At 36.0% G+C, this 18,856-nt stretch overlaps 1 protein-coding gene across 1 annotated transcript in view; it reads right to left on the bottom strand.

Annotated features, from left to right (window-relative positions):
* Positions 1–509: 509 nt before the first annotated feature.
* The window catches only part of CFH (complement factor H), an 82,241-nt gene continuing 63,894 nt past the window's right edge, over positions 510–18,856 (bottom strand). Inside the window, exons 14-19 of the mRNA XM_008591088.1 lie at positions 9,285–9,467; positions 7,793–7,966; positions 6,663–6,839; positions 5,443–5,619; positions 1,339–1,521; positions 510–995 (exon numbers count right to left, since the gene is read on the bottom strand). Of these exons, the coding sequence (XP_008589310.1) occupies positions 781–995; positions 1,339–1,521; positions 5,443–5,619; positions 6,663–6,839; positions 7,793–7,966; positions 9,285–9,467 (1,109 nt within the window). The 3' untranslated portion in view covers positions 510–780. The remainder of the gene's footprint in view (positions 996–1,338; positions 1,522–5,442; positions 5,620–6,662; positions 6,840–7,792; positions 7,967–9,284; positions 9,468–18,856) is intronic.

Genomic DNA, 18,856 nt, shown 5'->3' with positions numbered 1-18,856 from the left:
GTTGCCCCCGTACCGGACCGGGGACCGGCAACGGGATTGCAACTCTCGGTGTTGCACCCGCGCCTCGCTCAGCCAGTGAGCGGGAACCGGTCTCCACATGGGATCCGAACCCTCGGCGGGAGGGCTGCCGTGCTCCCAAGCGGTGCACTCTCCAGTGCGCCACTGGGCCAGCCCCCAATTAAGTTTTTTTTTTTTTTTTTTTGTTTTTTGTCTTTTTCCGTGTCCGGCAACGGATCGCAACCCTCAGTGTTGCCCCCGTACCGGACCGGGGACCGGCAACGGGATTGCAACTCTCGGTGTTGCACCCGCGCCTCGCTCAGCCAGTGAGCGGGAACCGGTCTGTATGTGGGATCCGAACCCTCGGGCGGGAGCGCCGCCACGCTTCCCAAGCGGCACACTTATCCAGTGCGCCACCGGGCCGGCCCGCCCCCAATTAAGTTTTAATTCCTCTTTATGATTTGTTTGCATTGCTGAGTGTGCTAGATTGACATATTCTAGAGGTTCATTCATTTCATCTTTTTAGGTATATTTATTTATTGATAAGTAGTGGTAACATATATCTTACTATTAACATAAATTATAACAGTTTGGCTTTTATATGTTTGTTAATAATGTAATATTGAAAAGGACGACAACAACATCATTTTCATTTATTGTGAAACAAAGAATCTCAGAGACAAAACAAAATCTTATTTATGAATAAAGTTAAGCAATACTCGCAAAATAAAATTGAGAACTCAACTGAATTAATAATAAAAATTTTGAATAGAGATGCACATTTTAACCATAGTAACCCTTACTTTTTTCACAACGAGGATATTCAAGTTTCCCATCTTGACACATTGTTCGAAATGGATGAGATGATACTTTATAATATCCACTTTTACATGTAAATTCAACATACTCCCCAGTTTTGGAATAAAGCTTTTTTTTAGATAGCCACCTTAATGTAATGTTGTATTTTTCCATGATTTCTTCTGATATTACACATGCATCTGAAAGTAGAAAAAAATTATCATAGAACATTGATTAGTATACAAACTTTCCTCATACATTTTCAGGTTCTGAAGTAGAATGCCATATAATAATTTGAAAGTTCTTTTCAAAACGTTTTGCAAACAAACTGTGTAAAAAATGTCATAGAGGTTAAGGGTAAAACAATAAATGATGTAAAAATGAAAAAATAATTTTCTAAATTTTATTTTATATATTAATATTTGGTATATGAGCATTCAGCATAATGGTTGTTCTTTAATCTGTGAAAATTCTAATTTAAACAGCAAAATATACCCATAACATTTATTTTTTCAGAATCCATGAGAATATTTAAGTACTTACGTAAGCATATTGGTGGTTCAGACCACTGTCCATTTCTACATGTTATTGTCTTGTTACCCTCAAGTTGGTACAAGGACTGGCATTGATACTGAACTGATGATCCTGAAGCATATACTATTAATGGGAATGAAGTGATGTCTCCATTGTCAATAGCTGGTGGGGCCCCACATTTTCCTTTGGACTCTGAAAAATATCATTTGATTTATAGAGGGACCAAATCAAAATACAGATTAAAACAAAGCAAATATAAATCCAGCGGTATTTTAATATAAAGACTTTTGTGAATTCTGGTGACAGAAATAATTCTTTAAATAAATGTTAATCATAGAAACTGAAAGCTACATTTTCAAGCTCTCCCTTTCACCTCATTGAAAACAAATGTAAAGCATTAAAAAATACGTCTGCTTTGCAGTGTTCCAGTATCTAAAAAAAATCTTCCTTAATGAATAAATGCTGAACAGATATATATCTAAAACAAAGGTTTTTTTTGTTCTTACACACAAAATACTATGGTGTTTATTGTGTCTCTAGTCATTTTTCTGATTTTCATTTCAAAAGAAACATCAACTTTTTAAAAAATTTTCAAAGAATACAAAGGTAATTTGGGGGTAAAAAGGAATTTGCTTTCTGATATGGACAAGATGAGGGGAAAAAAATTCTATATATGCCTTCTGCTAAGTACAACTAAAGATCCTGGACATAATATTTTTAAAAAACCGACATAAGTGGATTTTAAAAGATATAGAGAATTTGACCCGGTTGGGGACTTCAGGACTCAAGGAATGAAAGAACAGTCTCTCCTCCTATGTAGCCTGGATGGGGCACTGGAGGAGACTGCAACTCAGAAATGATATTATGTTCAGTCAGAAAAGGAAAATCCCAAGAAGAGCCTAGTCTCTTTAGTCAAAGGTCCAGCAAAGGAGTAGTCTAGCAAGACCAAAACTTTTTTTATTTAACAATATTTGACATAAACTAGAAAAACATCCTACGAAACCAATGATCACCCTCTGCACTTCCTGACAAACAGAAGGAAAATGAGAAACCTAGACAACCATTCTCATGTTGAGCTCATGACACCTCTTCCCTTTCCTGTGGTGTCACCAGAATCACCCTCTGCACTTCCTGACAAACAGAAGGAAAATGAGAAACCTAGACAACCATTCTCATGGTGAGCTCATGACACCTCTTCCCTTTCCTGTGGTGTCACCAGAGGCCAGGTAGGAAACCAGGACTTTCACCTAGCATGGCAGTAATGAAACTTGCTAAACAAGAGATTTAGATAAAAGCCAGAGTCTAAAAATATAATACTCTATATATCCAGAATAAAATTAAATATCATTCAACATATTAGGTACTAGAAAACCTCAAAAGAGAAAAGACAATCAACAAAAGACAACACTGAGATGACACAGATGTTGAAATTGACAACAGTTTTAAAAACTCAGTAGGAATTATAGATCTGAAAAATATAAAAGAAATTTGAAAAAAAACCCACCTCACTGAATAGGCTTAATAATAGATTAAAGATGGCAGAAAAATAAATCTATGTACTTGAATATAAAACAATACAACTGCCAAGTCTGAAAATTGACTGAAAACCAAAAAATGAACTGAGCTTCAGAGACCTTTAGAAGAAAACAAAGAGAGACATAGTAAGGGGAAAGAGAGGAAAAATGGAATTGGGTTTTTAAAAATTCAGAGAAATAATGACTATAAATATTCTAAATTTGACATAAGACATAGACTACATGTTCAAGATGCTGAGTGGACTCCAAAGAGGATAAGCCCAAAAAGATTCAAGCCAATACACATCATAATAAAACTGCTCAAAGGCAAAGGAAAAGAAAAATATTTTGAAAGCAGTTAGATAGAAACTATGCATTGTGGAATATACTTTAAAGCATATGTACTCCACAGGGCCTGGTTCTCCAAAGTCTTGCAGTTTCAAATATTGACCTTGCGGAGGACTGGAAATTTTCTTCAGGCTATAAGTCTCTGGTGTAAGATAAAGATTTGTGGCACAGCAAGGTTGCTGGCTCAAGGACAGACTAGTTACTGATTGTTATGTAAAGATACTGAGAAATTGCTATAAGATCATTTCATTGTCTACTGGAACGTCATCTGACTTGTTTCACTGAAAGTTACCAGCCTATACTGTTAAACTATAACCCCACCTATGTCTCTTCCTGTAACTTCCTGGTCTGGAAAATAAATGCAGGAAGAGAACCTCAATTCAGGGTTAATTTCCCAAGGAAGGGATGCCTCACTTGAGCATTTCCAAGGGAAGTTAACCACTTCGGTGCTTCTCACTGCTCAGTAGAGATGGGCTTTGAGTAATCCTTTGCATCTCTGTCACCCACGGGAAGTGGGGTGACAAATCCATGGGGGCTGAAGCAGCACAAAGCAACAATGCATTATTTATAGGTGAGCAGGTGGGAAGTTAACCACTTCGGTGCTTCTCACTGCTCAGTAGAGATGGGCTTTGAGTAATCCTTTTCATCTCTCTCTCCCACGGGAAGTGGGGTGACAAATCCATGGGGGCTGAAGCAGCACAAAGCAACAATGCATTATTTATAGGTGAGCAGGAATTCAAATGACAGTGGGTTTCTCATCTATGACCATGGAGGCCACAAGGTAATGGCACATTTTTCAAGTGTGGAATAAAAGAATTGTTAATCCCCAATTCTGTGTCTAATGACACTATCCTTTAGGAATAATAGGTCAGATAAATGCATTCTCAGAGAAAAGAAAAACCAAGAGAATTTGTCTCCAGCAGACATACCCTTGAAGAATAAGTAAAGGAATTTTCCAAATAAAAATGAAAAGATAAACAGGATATTGAGACTTCAGGAGAGAGAAAAGAACAATGTAACTGATAAAAAGAGAGGTAAATATAATAGACTATTTTTTTCCTCATGAGATTGTTCAATTATGTTTGATGTTTGTAGAAAAATTCTATCATTTGATATGGTGCTGACTGTTATTTACAGGAAATACCGAAAGTATTTGTATTTAATATGAAGGGAAGGTAATGGATCTAAATGGAAGTAAGGTTTCCATCTTTCCACTGAAGGGCAAAATGTTAATACCAGTAGAGAGGGATAAGTCACACACACGCGTGCACTTCAAAAGGTTCATGGAAAGACTCACATTGTCCTTCAATTCTATTTTCCATGAACTTTTTGAAGTGCCCTTGTATATATTGCAATACCTTGAGCAGCAACCTTAAAAAGGGGGGGGAAATTATACAGAGAGACACACTTGAAAACAGTAAAGACGAATCAAAATAAAAAAATCTTTAAAAGTGCTTGTCATGAGGAAAGGGGAAAGTGAACTGAAAAACAGAGGAAACAAACACAAAGTGATAGACATAAGCCCTTCATATATCAATAATTACTTTAAATGTAAGTGGTCTGAGTATATCACTTAAAGACCAAGAACGGCAGGATGCACGTAAACACGACCTAGCTGTGTGTCGTCTATTAAACTTACTTCAACATAGAAGCACAGGTAGATTCAAGGTAAAGAATAGACAAAAATAGCAGGCAAAAATTAATTTTTTAATTTGCAAGTGGATAATAAAATGCCTTCTTTGTTGTCTTTTATTCCTGAATTCTAAATATCGTAGTGCGCTGTGACCCAGTGCTCAGACTATGTTTTTTAAATACACTAATTCCCCAGATGAGCTCAGCCAGCCACTGGCCTTTAACTATAATCTATATACTGAAGGTGTCCAAACTTATATCACCTTCTGTAATCATTCTTCAACTGCTTATTCCATTATCTCAAAGTGGATATCTCTTAGGGCTGTCAAATGTACATAATGTATCTCATATACATTATTTCCTCAAGAAATAAGTAATTATCTTAATGCTTAAGATAAGGAATCTGTTCCAACTGTTTCTTTAATCTAGTGAAATATTTATTTTAAAAAATACCATATTACTTGGTTCAGTTAACAAAAAGAACTGGATTTTAAATATCATCATTTTATTTACATTTGAAAAACTGTGTATCATACAAATTACTTCACTTTATTAACATCAACGTATTTTATTCTCACTATATTCTCAAAAAATTGGGGGAAGAAATATGATACTCCACCTTTGCATTTAGGTGGTTCCGTCCAGTTTCCATGGAGACACCTGATTTCCGGTTCCCCAAACATATCAAAAGGTTTCTTACATACATAGCGTACTCTCTCTTCAGATGGATACCTCGTCATCAGGCTAGATATTATATTAGCATTTTCCACTATGGGTGGATCATCACACGAAACATCTGAATAGAAAGAAAAGTGTCTTCACCTAGTGTTCATTTTGAGTAGCAAATCAACAAATAGAAATGCAAATATATTTCAAGGGGAACTGAAAATAAACAGATAACCTATCATGAAAGACCTTGTTGATTTTAATAGATTTGCATATAATATTGAGGAAAAAAGATAAAATAATATTTTTGGAAGATTTAAGCTCCATATCCTTGAATCCCTTCCCTGTCCTTCACAAAACACTGACAGAAATTTCTTTTTCCTTTTGAAGGCCACTAAAAATGAAAGGATTTTTTTGACATTTCTTTTTTAGTTTATCTGAGAATAAATGTTACAAGTTTCACAAATTCTACATGTATTTAAAAAATGCCAAAATATCAGGATAAAGAGATTATGTGCCATCAGATTTTGGTTTGCAATTATCCTGAATATTAAGTGTAATCTTAGCCCCTTAAAAATAAGCCCAAAGAGGCCTTTCCTTAAATAATAAGTCAAGAATTGAGGATATACTTTGAAGAACACCATAGTTAAAAGAATAAGATAATCAGTCAAAGGATCCCAACTTCAAATGTGTGAAAATAACTGAAAAATAAGACAATAATTATAAAAATAATTCTTTACTAACCAATTTGCAAATGTCTAAGGATACTAGGCTGAACAGGTATATGCACAGTAATAATAGGTTATAGCAATGGTTCCTAAACTGAAGTGTTCATAGAATCCCCAGGAGGAGTGGGTAAAACAGTTTCTGGGTCCCAGCCCTAGAGTTATTGATTCAATATCTCTAAAGTGAACTCATAAGTTTTTATTTGCATTTCTAACAATTTCTCAGAAGATGCTGATGCTGCTGGTCCAGTGACTGTATTTTGAGAATCACTGGGCTGTAAGATTAACCACTGTATACTCAATTCCATCCTTTTATTTTTAGGCATAAACCTACTTTGTCTCCACCTAAAAAACTAATCTATGTCCATTTTTTAATGATGCTAGAGACAATTCTATATTTTATTGCCTGACACTTTAATAAAAAAAATTTTTAAGTTCATCAAAGTACCTTTGCATGTTGGTTTTCCTATCCATTTGCCATTAACACACGTTACAATATTCGATCCATCCAATTGATAATATGTTGAGCATTTATAAGTCACTTGTTCTCCTGACCTATATTGTGTCTTCTCCTGACCTATGAGTATGGCGTTATCAAATTTGGGCAAATTATAACAATCCGTTTCTGAAAGGAAAATAATATGTATTTGTTTAGTAGATCTTTAAAAGTACATAATATACAATAATGTCGTTCCAAAATAGTAGTTAGCTACATATAGAAACAATGAATATTCAGTATTTGTCTTATAACCTCCCAAACTATGTTGTAAGTTTTGACTTAATTACACTGAATTGTTCTAGATTCATCCTAAGTATAAGATGTGAATGGTATCAAAAGCCTGAAGAGAGACGGGCAGCTATTAATAGTGTTTTTTTTTTTTTTTTTTTTTTTTTTTTTGTCCTTTTTGTGACCGGCTGTACCGTGCTCAGCCAGTGAGCGCTGTGACCGCACCAGTCATCCCTATATAGGATCCGAACCCGCGGCGGGAGCGCTACTGCGCTCCCAGCTCCGCACCCTCCCGAGTGCGCCACGGGCTCGGCCCAAGATTACACTTTTTGCATTCAAGTTGCTTTTGCCCGTACTTCCCACCTATATTATTATGTATTTCTAATTTTTGCTTCCCTTACATGTAATTTACCTATAGTAATTATTTCAAGAATTTTAAAAAATAGATGTTTATAGGGAAATAGCTGATAGCAGATTGAATAATACTGATGATCTAATTTTTGCTTCCCTTACATGTAATTTACCTATAGTAATTATTTCAAGAATTTTAAAAATTAGATGTTTATAGGGAAATAGCTGATAGCAGATTGAATAATACTGATGAACAGGGACCAGCTGTGTTCCAGGAACAGAGATCAGAAGTCTGAGAAAGCTTCACAGAAGATGTTGAAAGTTCACCTAAGATAATGTGAAAATGAAGTAATTTGGCTCATGACATCAAACACTTTTATTACAAGAGCTACCATTTTCTGCAAGAATCTGGAAAAGGTACCTTGTGAAATTTGAGAATTACTGCTTACTTTGAATTAAAGGTATTTATCATGCACATAATGAAATGAAATACACTGTACTTATGCATTTGGGTGGGTCAGTCCATTTTGCTCCTACACATTTTACAAATGCAGGTCCATCAATTCCAAAACCTTCCATACAGTTGTATGTAATTTCTGCTCCATATTGGTATTTGTGCATCTTGTCAGATACAACACCATAAAGAATTGAAGGTGGCTCTTCACAAGGAAGTCCTAAAAAAATGATAATAATAAATACATGTTTCAATCAGAAATTTAATTTTGTGTACCAGTTTTCATATTTAGTAGTTTCATTTGAAAATAAATCATAACACAGGAACTATTATGACATCACAGAGAAGGGCACAGATGCTTTCTAAAACCACCATTCTGCTGTCTGTCCATCTGTCTAACTGTCACAAACTAAGCAACAACTTGAAACTAAAAATGTCGATACATTTAAGAAAGAGATAGTCAATGCCTTTTTTAACCAATCATTAGTGATAAACAGAAACATATTGAGGATTAATAGCTATTTTAAAAATACCATATATTGTAAGAAAACAGAAGGATCAGTATGATAACAACATGAAAATATTTTAAAACTTGATGGCATAAACCTTCTACAATTTATATCAATCTCATTACACATCATAAATTTTAGAAAAAGAAATGCCAGAATAAAAAGTGGTTCTAAAATATATGAACAAATTGTTTTCAAAAATAAGATTAATTCACTTATGCAAACATTATTTTAATGGTAAAAATATATAAATGATTATGCATATATAGTGACCTAAATTATTCTGTCCCCGACTTTGATAAGAGTAGATTATTTTTAATGAATTGTACTGTAAATAGATTTCGAGTTTTCCTACTGTCCTCACCTACACACTGCGGTGGAGAGCTCCATTTTCCCATGTTGCATGTTATCTCATTTTTTTTGGATATCGTGAAACCATTTTCACAAATATAGCTTAATTTACTGCCATGGGGATAAGGCTCAGGTTCAGCTGTTTCTTTCTTTTCTTCTGAATGTTTAAATAAGTTAATGCTTCCATGTTCTATATGAGGTGGTTCAGAACATGGAATTTTTTCTATATGAAAAACAGAAACCAAAGGGTCAAGCACAAACAAAATGTTTAAATTGAAAAACACAATCAAATACTAAAATAAGTATAATTTGAAAAAAATATTATTTAAAAACAAAAAGTTTAACACTTGCAAGGATATATGTCCCCATAATATGTGTATCACTCTCTTCTTGCTCAATATCCCCCTACATTTGTGTCCTATTCATCATAAGGAGTAAAATATGCTTAACAGATATTTTATCTGGTGTTTACATAATATCCAAAGTCATTGTCTACATTTGGTTCACTGAAATGAAAAAATGGTGATTAATATGTGTGCCTAACTCATAATTTGCAATTTCAGGATGAAGTGTACCAGATATAGAAAAAGGTCTTTTTCTTTTGTCATTTACACAAAGCACAGGGGAGTATTAACCTCATTTGAAAGAATGTTACAAAGAAAGTTATACACTACTGACCAACACAACGTGGTATTGACTGCCAGCTTCCATTTCTGCACACCATTTCTTCTGATTCCTGAATTAGATAATTTTCTTGGCAAAGAACAGATACTTTTTCCCCACTTTGATAATTCACTGTGGTTGTCATATCTTGAGCATTGGGAATCTGAGGTGGAGGTGGGCAGGATTGCATTTGTACTTCTAAAAAATATCAAAATTAAACTTCTTGATTAAAACATCATAATTTAAAAATATTAAAAGGATAATTTTTAATAAGTAGAAAATTTAATGACTATGTATCATAAATAATCCTATAATAATGTTCTATGTGTCCATAGATTATACTTTTCAGCCTCTATACCAGTTGAGAATTAAAATAATCCTATAATAATGTTCTATGTGTCCATAGATTATACTTTTCAGCCTCTATACCAGTTTAATATTACCACCTTTGGTTTAATTCTCATAGTTTTTTCACTTGTTACTTCTTTAAGCAATCTTATATAACTTATATAAAACGTAGTTTAATTATTTTTAACATTTAGGATGTTTTAAAAGAATAAAAACTGATATCAGGGTCTTTTGTAGGAATATTCATGATCAAATGTATTGGAGTTGGATTAAAACCCTCACAATCATAGTTAGCAATATTGACAGCATTCTTTCTGTGACTTGCTAAAAATATAGACAATAAAATTTGAAAAGACATAGGTAAATTTGAAGAACACTATGACGTACTTTAACCTAATCCTACAACTAGAATTTGCACATATTTTTACATGAAAATGAAACCATTGCCAAGATAGAAAATGTGTTGTGCAATAAAAGATTACATTTTAAAATATTTAAATTTTGTACAGTATTCTCTGCCAACAAAATTAAATTAGAAGCTAGTAAGAATAAGTTGTCTAAAAAAAGACAAATATTTGCAACTTAAAGAACAAACTGCTAAATAATCAATGGGTCAAAGGACAAATCACAAAGAAAATGTGAAAATATTTCACATGGAATGAAATTATATTCAAGTTCAGTTCCATTCAAAATATCTTCTAATGTATTATACACACTTATTTTTGTTTGACACAGCTAAAGCAGTACTTAGAAAAAAATGGAGCTTTAAAGTTATACATTTTTAAAATATGATGGTTTAAAATGTCTTTAATTTTCACCTAACAATGAGAGGAGTGAAATTAAAATCAAAGTCGTTAGAAATAAGAAAGTCAGTGAAAAAGAGAAAACTAGCAAAGTAAAATAGAAAAAGAAAAATAGCAAAGCTTAAGTATAGTAAAATGTAAGAAAGCCAAAAATAAAAAAGGAAATGAAGAAAATTTAATGCTAAAACTGGTGATTTGAAAATATTAATAAAATTGGGAAAAAACTAAGAATAGTCAATATAAAAAAAGAGAGAGAAAATTATTGAAATCAAGAATGAAAGAGGTAAGTAACATCAGGAAGATGGTAGACTGGGAAGCCCAAACCTTCCCTCCTCCCACAGGGACACTTCAACAACAATACAGCAATCAGTTCTCTTTGTGGGAAATTCAGAAACCGGTTGAGAGGGTCCTGCAACCAAGGTGAGCACAAAACCAGCTACATCAAAACCAGGAGGAAAATTCATGGCATCCCATACTACCTTTCTCCAGCACAGAGTCACACAATTGAGAGAAAAGTCCAGCTCTCAGCTCCTCACTGGGGAGAAAAGAGAAGAGTACAGCTTGTGTCTAACATCTGACATTTCAGAAGGGCTGCCAAGGGACTGGATTGTGTGTCAACTGTCTCTGAGTGCTGATAGGACAGAGCACACGCCAGAAGCCTGGAGCCACTGAGAACAAACAAGAGGTAGGCAGTGTGCTGCTGCTCCAGAGGACACATGCCAAAGCAGAAAAAGGTCGACATATCTTGCAACTTCTCCCTCGGTAGGGAAGATAAAAAGTGAACCATGCATCTATCACTCCAGCTTTTTGGAGAAAAGGCTGAAAAACTGATAATTCAATTACCTGTCTTGGAGCACTGACAAGACCTAGAATTCTTTAGTTGTATGGGGCCAGAGAGAAAAATAAATAGCTAGGTAAGGGGTGATGAACATCTATTCATGGATCAATTCCCTCTAAGAGAAAGTCAGAGATGAGTTAAGAGACTCCTACCCACAGGGCAACTGAGAGGACATCTGTGTCCATTGAGTAGTAAAAACTGAGGCACACTCCAGCTGGGATTTCACACTAGGTACTGTGAAATACAGTGAGGAAAGGAACCCCCAAACGCCCAGCCTCTCTAGTGGAAAGGAGGGTTTGGATTTCAAATACAGCACCCTAACTCTAAGGTTCTCTTAATTCACTATCTCTGTGAGCAGAGGAGATTAGACACTTGCGAGTCTCTTTAGACCACAAGAAAAAGTGATGGCTTAATGCACTTCCAGGGGCTTCCTCCTCCAGAAGCAGTGCAGAGAAGGGGCTTAAAAACGAAGCTCCCTGTTCCTCCCCAGAAGGGGTTTATGATGCCCTCTGCCAGCAGCTACTTGGCAGTCTGGCTTCTAACTTGCATCGAGGAGTTAAAAGGGCAGACAAATATGGGCCCCATTGGCACGCCCAACAAGTGCTAGACTTCTCAAGACTGCTCCCACAACTTGCCTCGGCAATAACTCCAGATCTGTTCATCTCTCCTTGGAAAGAGTTTGTCTTCACATTTATTGCTTCAACTTTTAAAGATTTTGCCCAAATTACTCCTAGCTCTGGGAGCAGAGGAGGCAAAGTATATGTGAGTCTATTCAGACCACAGAAAAAAGTGGCAGCTTTATATGTGCACATAAGCACTCCCAGAGGTTTGATACCTCAGCAGCAGTGCACAGGAAGGGTTTGAAAAACACAGCTCCCTGTTTCCTCTTGGAAGAGGTTTATGCCATGCACCAAGTACCCAAACTTCTGCAGCTACATCCTGAAGGATTCTATCCTAAACCTCTAGGCTCTGGGAGAAGAAGGAACTAGCCGTATGTGAGTCTCTCTAGATCACAGGACAGAAAGGTAGTTTTAAACAGGCATGGAAAAACTCCAAGGGCTACACCACCTTGGAGCAGTGCAGAAAAGGGGTGGGAACATGCAGCTCCATTTTCTCTTTTGAAGGGCCTTATGCTACACAATATCAGTGGCTACTTGATGGCCTGAAATCTAACAAATTTGTATCAGATAGCTAACAGGGCAAACAACCATAACCTCCACCAGCCAAAGGCAGAGCTTGGCACGTCATAAGCCTTTCTTCCAGCTTGCCCCAGTGATAACCCAGGCCTACCCATTCTTCCTGGAAGAAGCTTGACCATTTACTTACCACTACAACTCCTATAGCTCTCATTCACAGGACAGTTTCTTTAACTAACTAGCCATGAGAGTTGTTAGGGTTTGCATTTCTGAGCATCCCTCAGGAAACAAATAGGTAGTGCACAACTGACTCACTCCTAGCAACTATCTTCCTAGTATCAGAGGGTATAGCTTAAATGTGAGTACAGGCATTTGCCACAGATCCTTTACCCAGCTCAGTGGAGAGAGTGGGAAATAAAAACCTACCCCCACTCAGCTTTACAGTGAAGAAAGAAGGAGAGGGTATAGCTTAAATGTGAGTACAGGCATTTGCCACAGATCCTTTACCCAGCTCAGTGGGGAGAGTGGGAAATAAAAACCTACCCCCACTCAGCTTTACAGTGAAGAAAGAAGGAACAGAAACACACAGCTAACACCACAACCCTTCTGGTTACATCTAGATGGTCTGGTTCCTATCTTTTTGGTCTTGGGGTACTGACAGGACATGGGACATTGTAACATCCAGGGGGCCACCTAAAGCAAACAACAGTCTGGACAAACACAAAGATTTGAGAAGCATCTTGAAATCTATGACTAAACAGATTGGTGAAAACCTTTTTTTTGCACAAGGACAGTTTGAGGAAACTGGGAGTGGTACTTGTCTTATCTGATGCACAGAAACCAAGTCAGAGAGTCAAATAAAATGTAGAAAGAGCAAAATACATTCCAAACAAACAAATAAGAACAATCTCCAAGACCAACTTGAGTAAAATAAAGATATGTACTTTACCTGACAGGGAAGTCAAAATAATGGTCATAAAGATGCTTACTAAGGTGAAAATACAATGCAAAAACAAACTAAGAATTTTAAGAAAATGATAGAAAGTACAAAAAAGTGCAAAACAGAAGCCATAAATCTGAACAATACTATACTATAACTGAAATAAAAAATTCAATAAAGAGGGCTTGTTAGTCATCTCAGTTGGTTAGATAGCAGTGTTATAACACCAAAGTCAAGGGTTCAGATACCCACACTGGCCAGCCATGAAAAAAAAAATTCAATAAAGAAATTCAATGGAACTCTAGCTCAAGGAGAGAAAGGATTACTAAACTCAAAGATGAGTCATGGAAATCATCTAGTCTGAAAAGCAAAAAGAGAAAAGAATAAAAAAAAGATAAAGATAGCTTAAAAGATTTATTGGTATGTGAGAAGAAAGAGGGGAAACGAGACAGAAAACATATGCAAAGAAATAATGGCAGAAAACTTCCCAAGCATGGGGAAGGAAATAGAAACCCAGATCCAGGAAGTCCCCCCCAAAAAGGCCAAATAAGATGAATACAAGGAGACCCATACCAAGGTGAGTTATAATAAATTTATCAAATACTAAAGACAAAGAGAGAGTGTTAAAAGCAGCAAGGGAAAGGCAAATTGTTACATATAAAGGAAGCTTCATAAGACTATTAGAGAATTTCTCAGTAGAAAACTTGTAGGCAAGAAGGAAGTAGAATCACATATGCAAAATCCTGAAAAAAATAAACTGCCACCCAAGAATACTATATTCAACAATTTCATCTATTAAAAGAGCAAAAGTGAAAAAAACTTTCTCAAACAAAAGCTGAGTGAGTTTATCACCACTGGATCTGCCTTACAAGAAATTCTAAAACAATTTCTTCACACTACACAGAGAGGATGTTACTTAGCATCATAAAAACATGTGAAAGTACAAAACTCACAGTAAAAGTAAGTGCATTGTCAAATCCAAAACACTGTAATATTGTAATGGTGGTAGGTAAGTCAATTATATCTCTAATGTAAGGGTTAAAAGGCAAAACTACTAAAAATAACTAAAGCTTCAATAACTTGTTAAGAAACACAAATTATAAAAATCTGTAAAGTGTGACTTCAAAAATACAAAATGTAGAAGGAGAGGGAGTCAAAGTGAAGAGTTTGTTTATGTGATCAGAATTAACTTCGTATCAATGTAAAATCGCCTGTACATGATGTTTTATATAAGGTTTAGTGTAACCACAATACAAAAGCCTATAACAGGGGCCAGCCTGGTGGCGCACTGGATAAGTGCGCCGCTTGGGAAGCGCGGCGGCGCTCCCGCCCGAGGGTTCGGATCCCACATACAGACCGGTTCCTGCTCACTGGCTGAGCGAGGCGCGGGAGCAACACCGGGGGTTGCGATCCCGTTGCCGGTCCCAGTCCGCGGCGGGGGCAACACTGAGGGTTGCGATCCGTTGCCGGACATGGAAAAAGACAAAAAAAAAAAAGCCTATAACAGATACACACACAAAAAAAGAAAACTGCTACAGAAAGCCATCAAATTAAAAAGGAAGCAAGAAAGAAAGGAAAAGAGAGAACAGATAAACAAAAGACAAAAAGAAAATCTCCAAAGCACATGAATACGAAAAGCCATCAAACTGCAAAGGAAGAAAGCAAGAGAACCAACAACAACAACGGATTAACAAAACAAGCAGAAAATAATTTTAAAATGACACTAGTAAGTCCCTACCTATCAATAGTTACTTTAAATATAGATGGATTAAATTTTCCAATTAAAGGCATAGAGTGTCTAAATGTATTAAAAAGAAAACAAGACCTAACTACATGAAGCTTCACCTTACAGGACACTCATAGACTAAAAGTGAAGGGATGAAAAAATATATTCTATGCAAATGAAAACAAAAAGAAAACAGGGGTAGCTATACTTTGAAAACAGACTTTGAAAATAAAAGTTATAAAAAGATACAGAACAGGTTACTGTATAGTGATAGGAGTCAATTCATCAAGAGGACATAGTAATTGTAAGTATATACACACCCAACATTGAAGCACTTAAATATATAAAGCAAACACTAAGAGATCTGAAGGGAGACACAGACTGCAACATAATTAAATTGAGAATTTTAACACCCCACTTTCAACATCAGACAGATCATTCAGTCAGAAAATCAATAATAAAACATTGGACCTGAACTACACTTTAGATCAAAAGGACCTAACAGACAAGTACAGAACATTTCACACTACAGAAATGAAGGCACAATTTTCTTAACAACACATGGAACATTCTTTAGGATAGATCATGTTAGGCCTAAAACAAGTTTTATCAGATTTAAGGAGACTAAAATTATATCAAGTATCTTTATAAACTACAATGGTATCAAACTAAAAATCAAAAACAGGAAGAATCTGGGCCAGCTCGTGGCTCACTCGGTAGAGTGCGGTGCTGATAACACCAAGGCCACGGGTTTGGATCCTATATAGGGATGGCCGGTTTGCTCACTGGCTGAGCGTGGTGCTGACAATACCAAGCCAAGGGTTGAGATCCCCTTACCGGTCATCTTTAAAAAAAAAAAAAAAAAAAAAAAACAGGAAGAATCATAAACATTTAACAAATACATGGAAATTAAACAATATGCTCCTGAACAAATATTGGGTCAAAGAAGAAATTAAAAGGGAAATTAAAAATACCTTAAGACCAACAAAAATGGAAACACAACATACCAAAACTTACGGGATGCAGCAAAAGCAGTTCTAAGAGAGATGTTTACAGCAAATAATGCCTACATCAAAAAAAAAAAGAAAGATTTCAAATAAAAAGCCCATTGTTATACCTCAAGGAACTAGAAAAAGAACAAACTAAGCCCAAAGTCAGCAGGAGGAAGGAAATGACATAGATCATAGCAGAAACAAATAAGATAGAAACTAGAAAAACAATAAAAACATCAGTAAAACTGAGTCAGTTTCTTGAAAAGCTTAACAAAATTTTACAAAGTTTAGCTAAACTAAGAAAAAATAGAGAAGGCTCAAGTAAATAAAGTCAGGTAGAGAAAGAGAAATACCACATGTTCTCACTCATAACTGGGTGTTGAATCCATAAATAAACAAATGAACAGTAAAGAGAGAGAGAGAGAAAGAAAGAAACAACAATCACAGTAATACATTGAACTTTTAGAAAACTAGAGGTAAAAAAAGGAGGGGAGGGGGAGACGGATGGGGGCTAATGAGGAATTGGTCATCAGACACAAAGAATGACTGCCCATTGTAATGACGAATAAGCTACCTATACTGATCTAACCACCACACGTTCTACACAATTACTGAAAATCAACGTTGTACTCTGCATGTATATATAATAAAAAATTTAAAAATTTAAAAAGAGGAACTATTCAACTGATGCCAAAGAAATATAACTAATCATAACATACTACTATAAACAATTATATGCCAGCAAATTTGACAACCCAGAAAAGTATGGAAAATCCTTAGAAACATGTAATCTAATAAGACTGAAACAAAATGAAATTGCAAATCTGAACAGACCAATAATGAGTAAGAAGATTGAGGTAGTAATTAAACCACTTTCATCAAAGAAAATCCCAGGACCAGATGAATTATACCAAACATTTAAAAGAGCACTAATATCAATACTTCTCAAACTCTACTAAAAAATCGAAAAGGAGGGAACGCTTCCAAACTCATTATATGAGGCCAGCATCACCCTGATGAAGCCAGCCAAAGACAATACAATAAAAGAAAGCTACAGGCCAGGAGACCTTTGTAGCTCTGGGGCACAGTTTAAGACCCCATGGGGAAGGGAAACACACATAACACAGCACCACCAAGGTGAGCTGAGAGCAGACCCTTGTGGCTCTTGGTCCAATCTAAGAGGCCATGGAGAAAAGGGAAATGCACACACCCCAGGAGCCACCGGGGTGAGATGAGACCAGACCCTTGTGGCACTTGGTCCAGTCTAAGGCCTGGAGGGAAGTGCACACAGCCCAGCAGGCACCTAGATCAGCTGAGACCTGCAGAGCACCAGGGACTCATTCTAAAGTCATGGAAAGCTAGAACAGAAGCCAAGGTGGTATAATATAGATGCCGCCACACCTTCTATCATCACAAGGACAGTTCACCACCACAGTAGCAGCCAGGGCTACTCCACAGGTAACCTGCCACTCATTTGACTACATTGATATAATAGTCACCAGTAGAGCCTGCAGATAAAGGAGGAAGTCTTTATCCTCATAGCCAACCCCAGAGTAACAGAAAAAGCAAGTCCTTTACCAGATGACCAAACATCAATGAAAAAATACTAGAACTACAAACAAACAAGAAGATATGACACTACCAAAGGAATACAGTAATGCCCAAATTCCAGACCTCATAGAACAGGGAATCCTTGAAATGTCTGAAAAAGAATTCCAAGAAATGATCTTAAGAAAGCTTGAAGAAATAAAAGAAGACTCAATTAGAGAACACAAGGAAACAAGAAAAAATATCCAGAATATGAAGGAGGAAATTTACAAAGAATTTAATACCTTAAAAAAGAATGTAACAGAACTCTTAGAAAAACTTCACTTAGTGAAATAAAAAAACACAACAGAGAGCTTAAGCAGAAGGCTAGAGCAAGCAGAAGAAAGAATTTCAGGTCTCGAAGATGATCTTTTGAAATAACCCAGGAAGACAAAAAAAAAAAAAAAAAAGGAAAAAAGAATTAAAAATAATGAGGAAAATCTAAAAGAGATAGCAGACAACTTCAAGTGCTCCAACACCTGAATTGTGGGTATTCCAGAAGGGGAGGAGAAAGGAAAAAGTATTGAAAACCTTCCTATTCAAGGAAATAATTAACAGAAAACTTCGCAGGGGTAGAGAGAGATGCAGACCTTCAGATCCAGGAAGCTCAAAGGTCCCCAAAGAGATTCATTCTAAAAAGATCCTCTCCAAGACACATTATAGTCAAATTTGCAAAGCTCATAGACAAAGAGAGAATTCTACAAGCAGCAAGAGGATAGTATCAAGTCACCTATAATGGAACCCCTATTAGACTAACAGCAGACTTTTCAACTGAAACCCTACAGGCCAGAAGAAAGTGGAAGGATATATTCAAAACACTAAAAGAAAAAAATTGCCAGCCAAGAATTCTTCACCAAGCAACGCTCTCCTTCGGAAATGAGAGAGAAATAGTGTATTTCCCAGACAAACAAAAATTGTGGGAGTTCACCACCACCTGACCAGCCCTGAAAGAAATTCTCAAGGAAGTCCTTCATCTGGAATCTGAATAATGAATGTCAATATCACAGATACAAAAGAAAGAGCAAAACCTGCTGTTAAAACAAAAATGCCAGTGAGAAAGAGCAAGAAGCTAAATCATGCCACCTCAAATATCCAAATATTAAAATATTGAAGAAAAGAAATAAAAGGGGAAGTAAGGATCAAAAGATATTTAAAACATCTAAACAAAAACTACAGGATAATATGACTGATAAACATAGACGCATAGGACACTTCCT

This window comes from Galeopterus variegatus, unplaced genomic scaffold (genome assembly GCF_000696425.1).
Source record: "Galeopterus variegatus unplaced genomic scaffold, G_variegatus-3.0.2 Scaffold6618, whole genome shotgun sequence".
NCBI lineage: Eukaryota > Metazoa > Chordata > Mammalia > Dermoptera > Cynocephalidae > Galeopterus > Galeopterus variegatus.
This window is presented reverse-complemented; position numbering and strand designations above follow the sequence as displayed.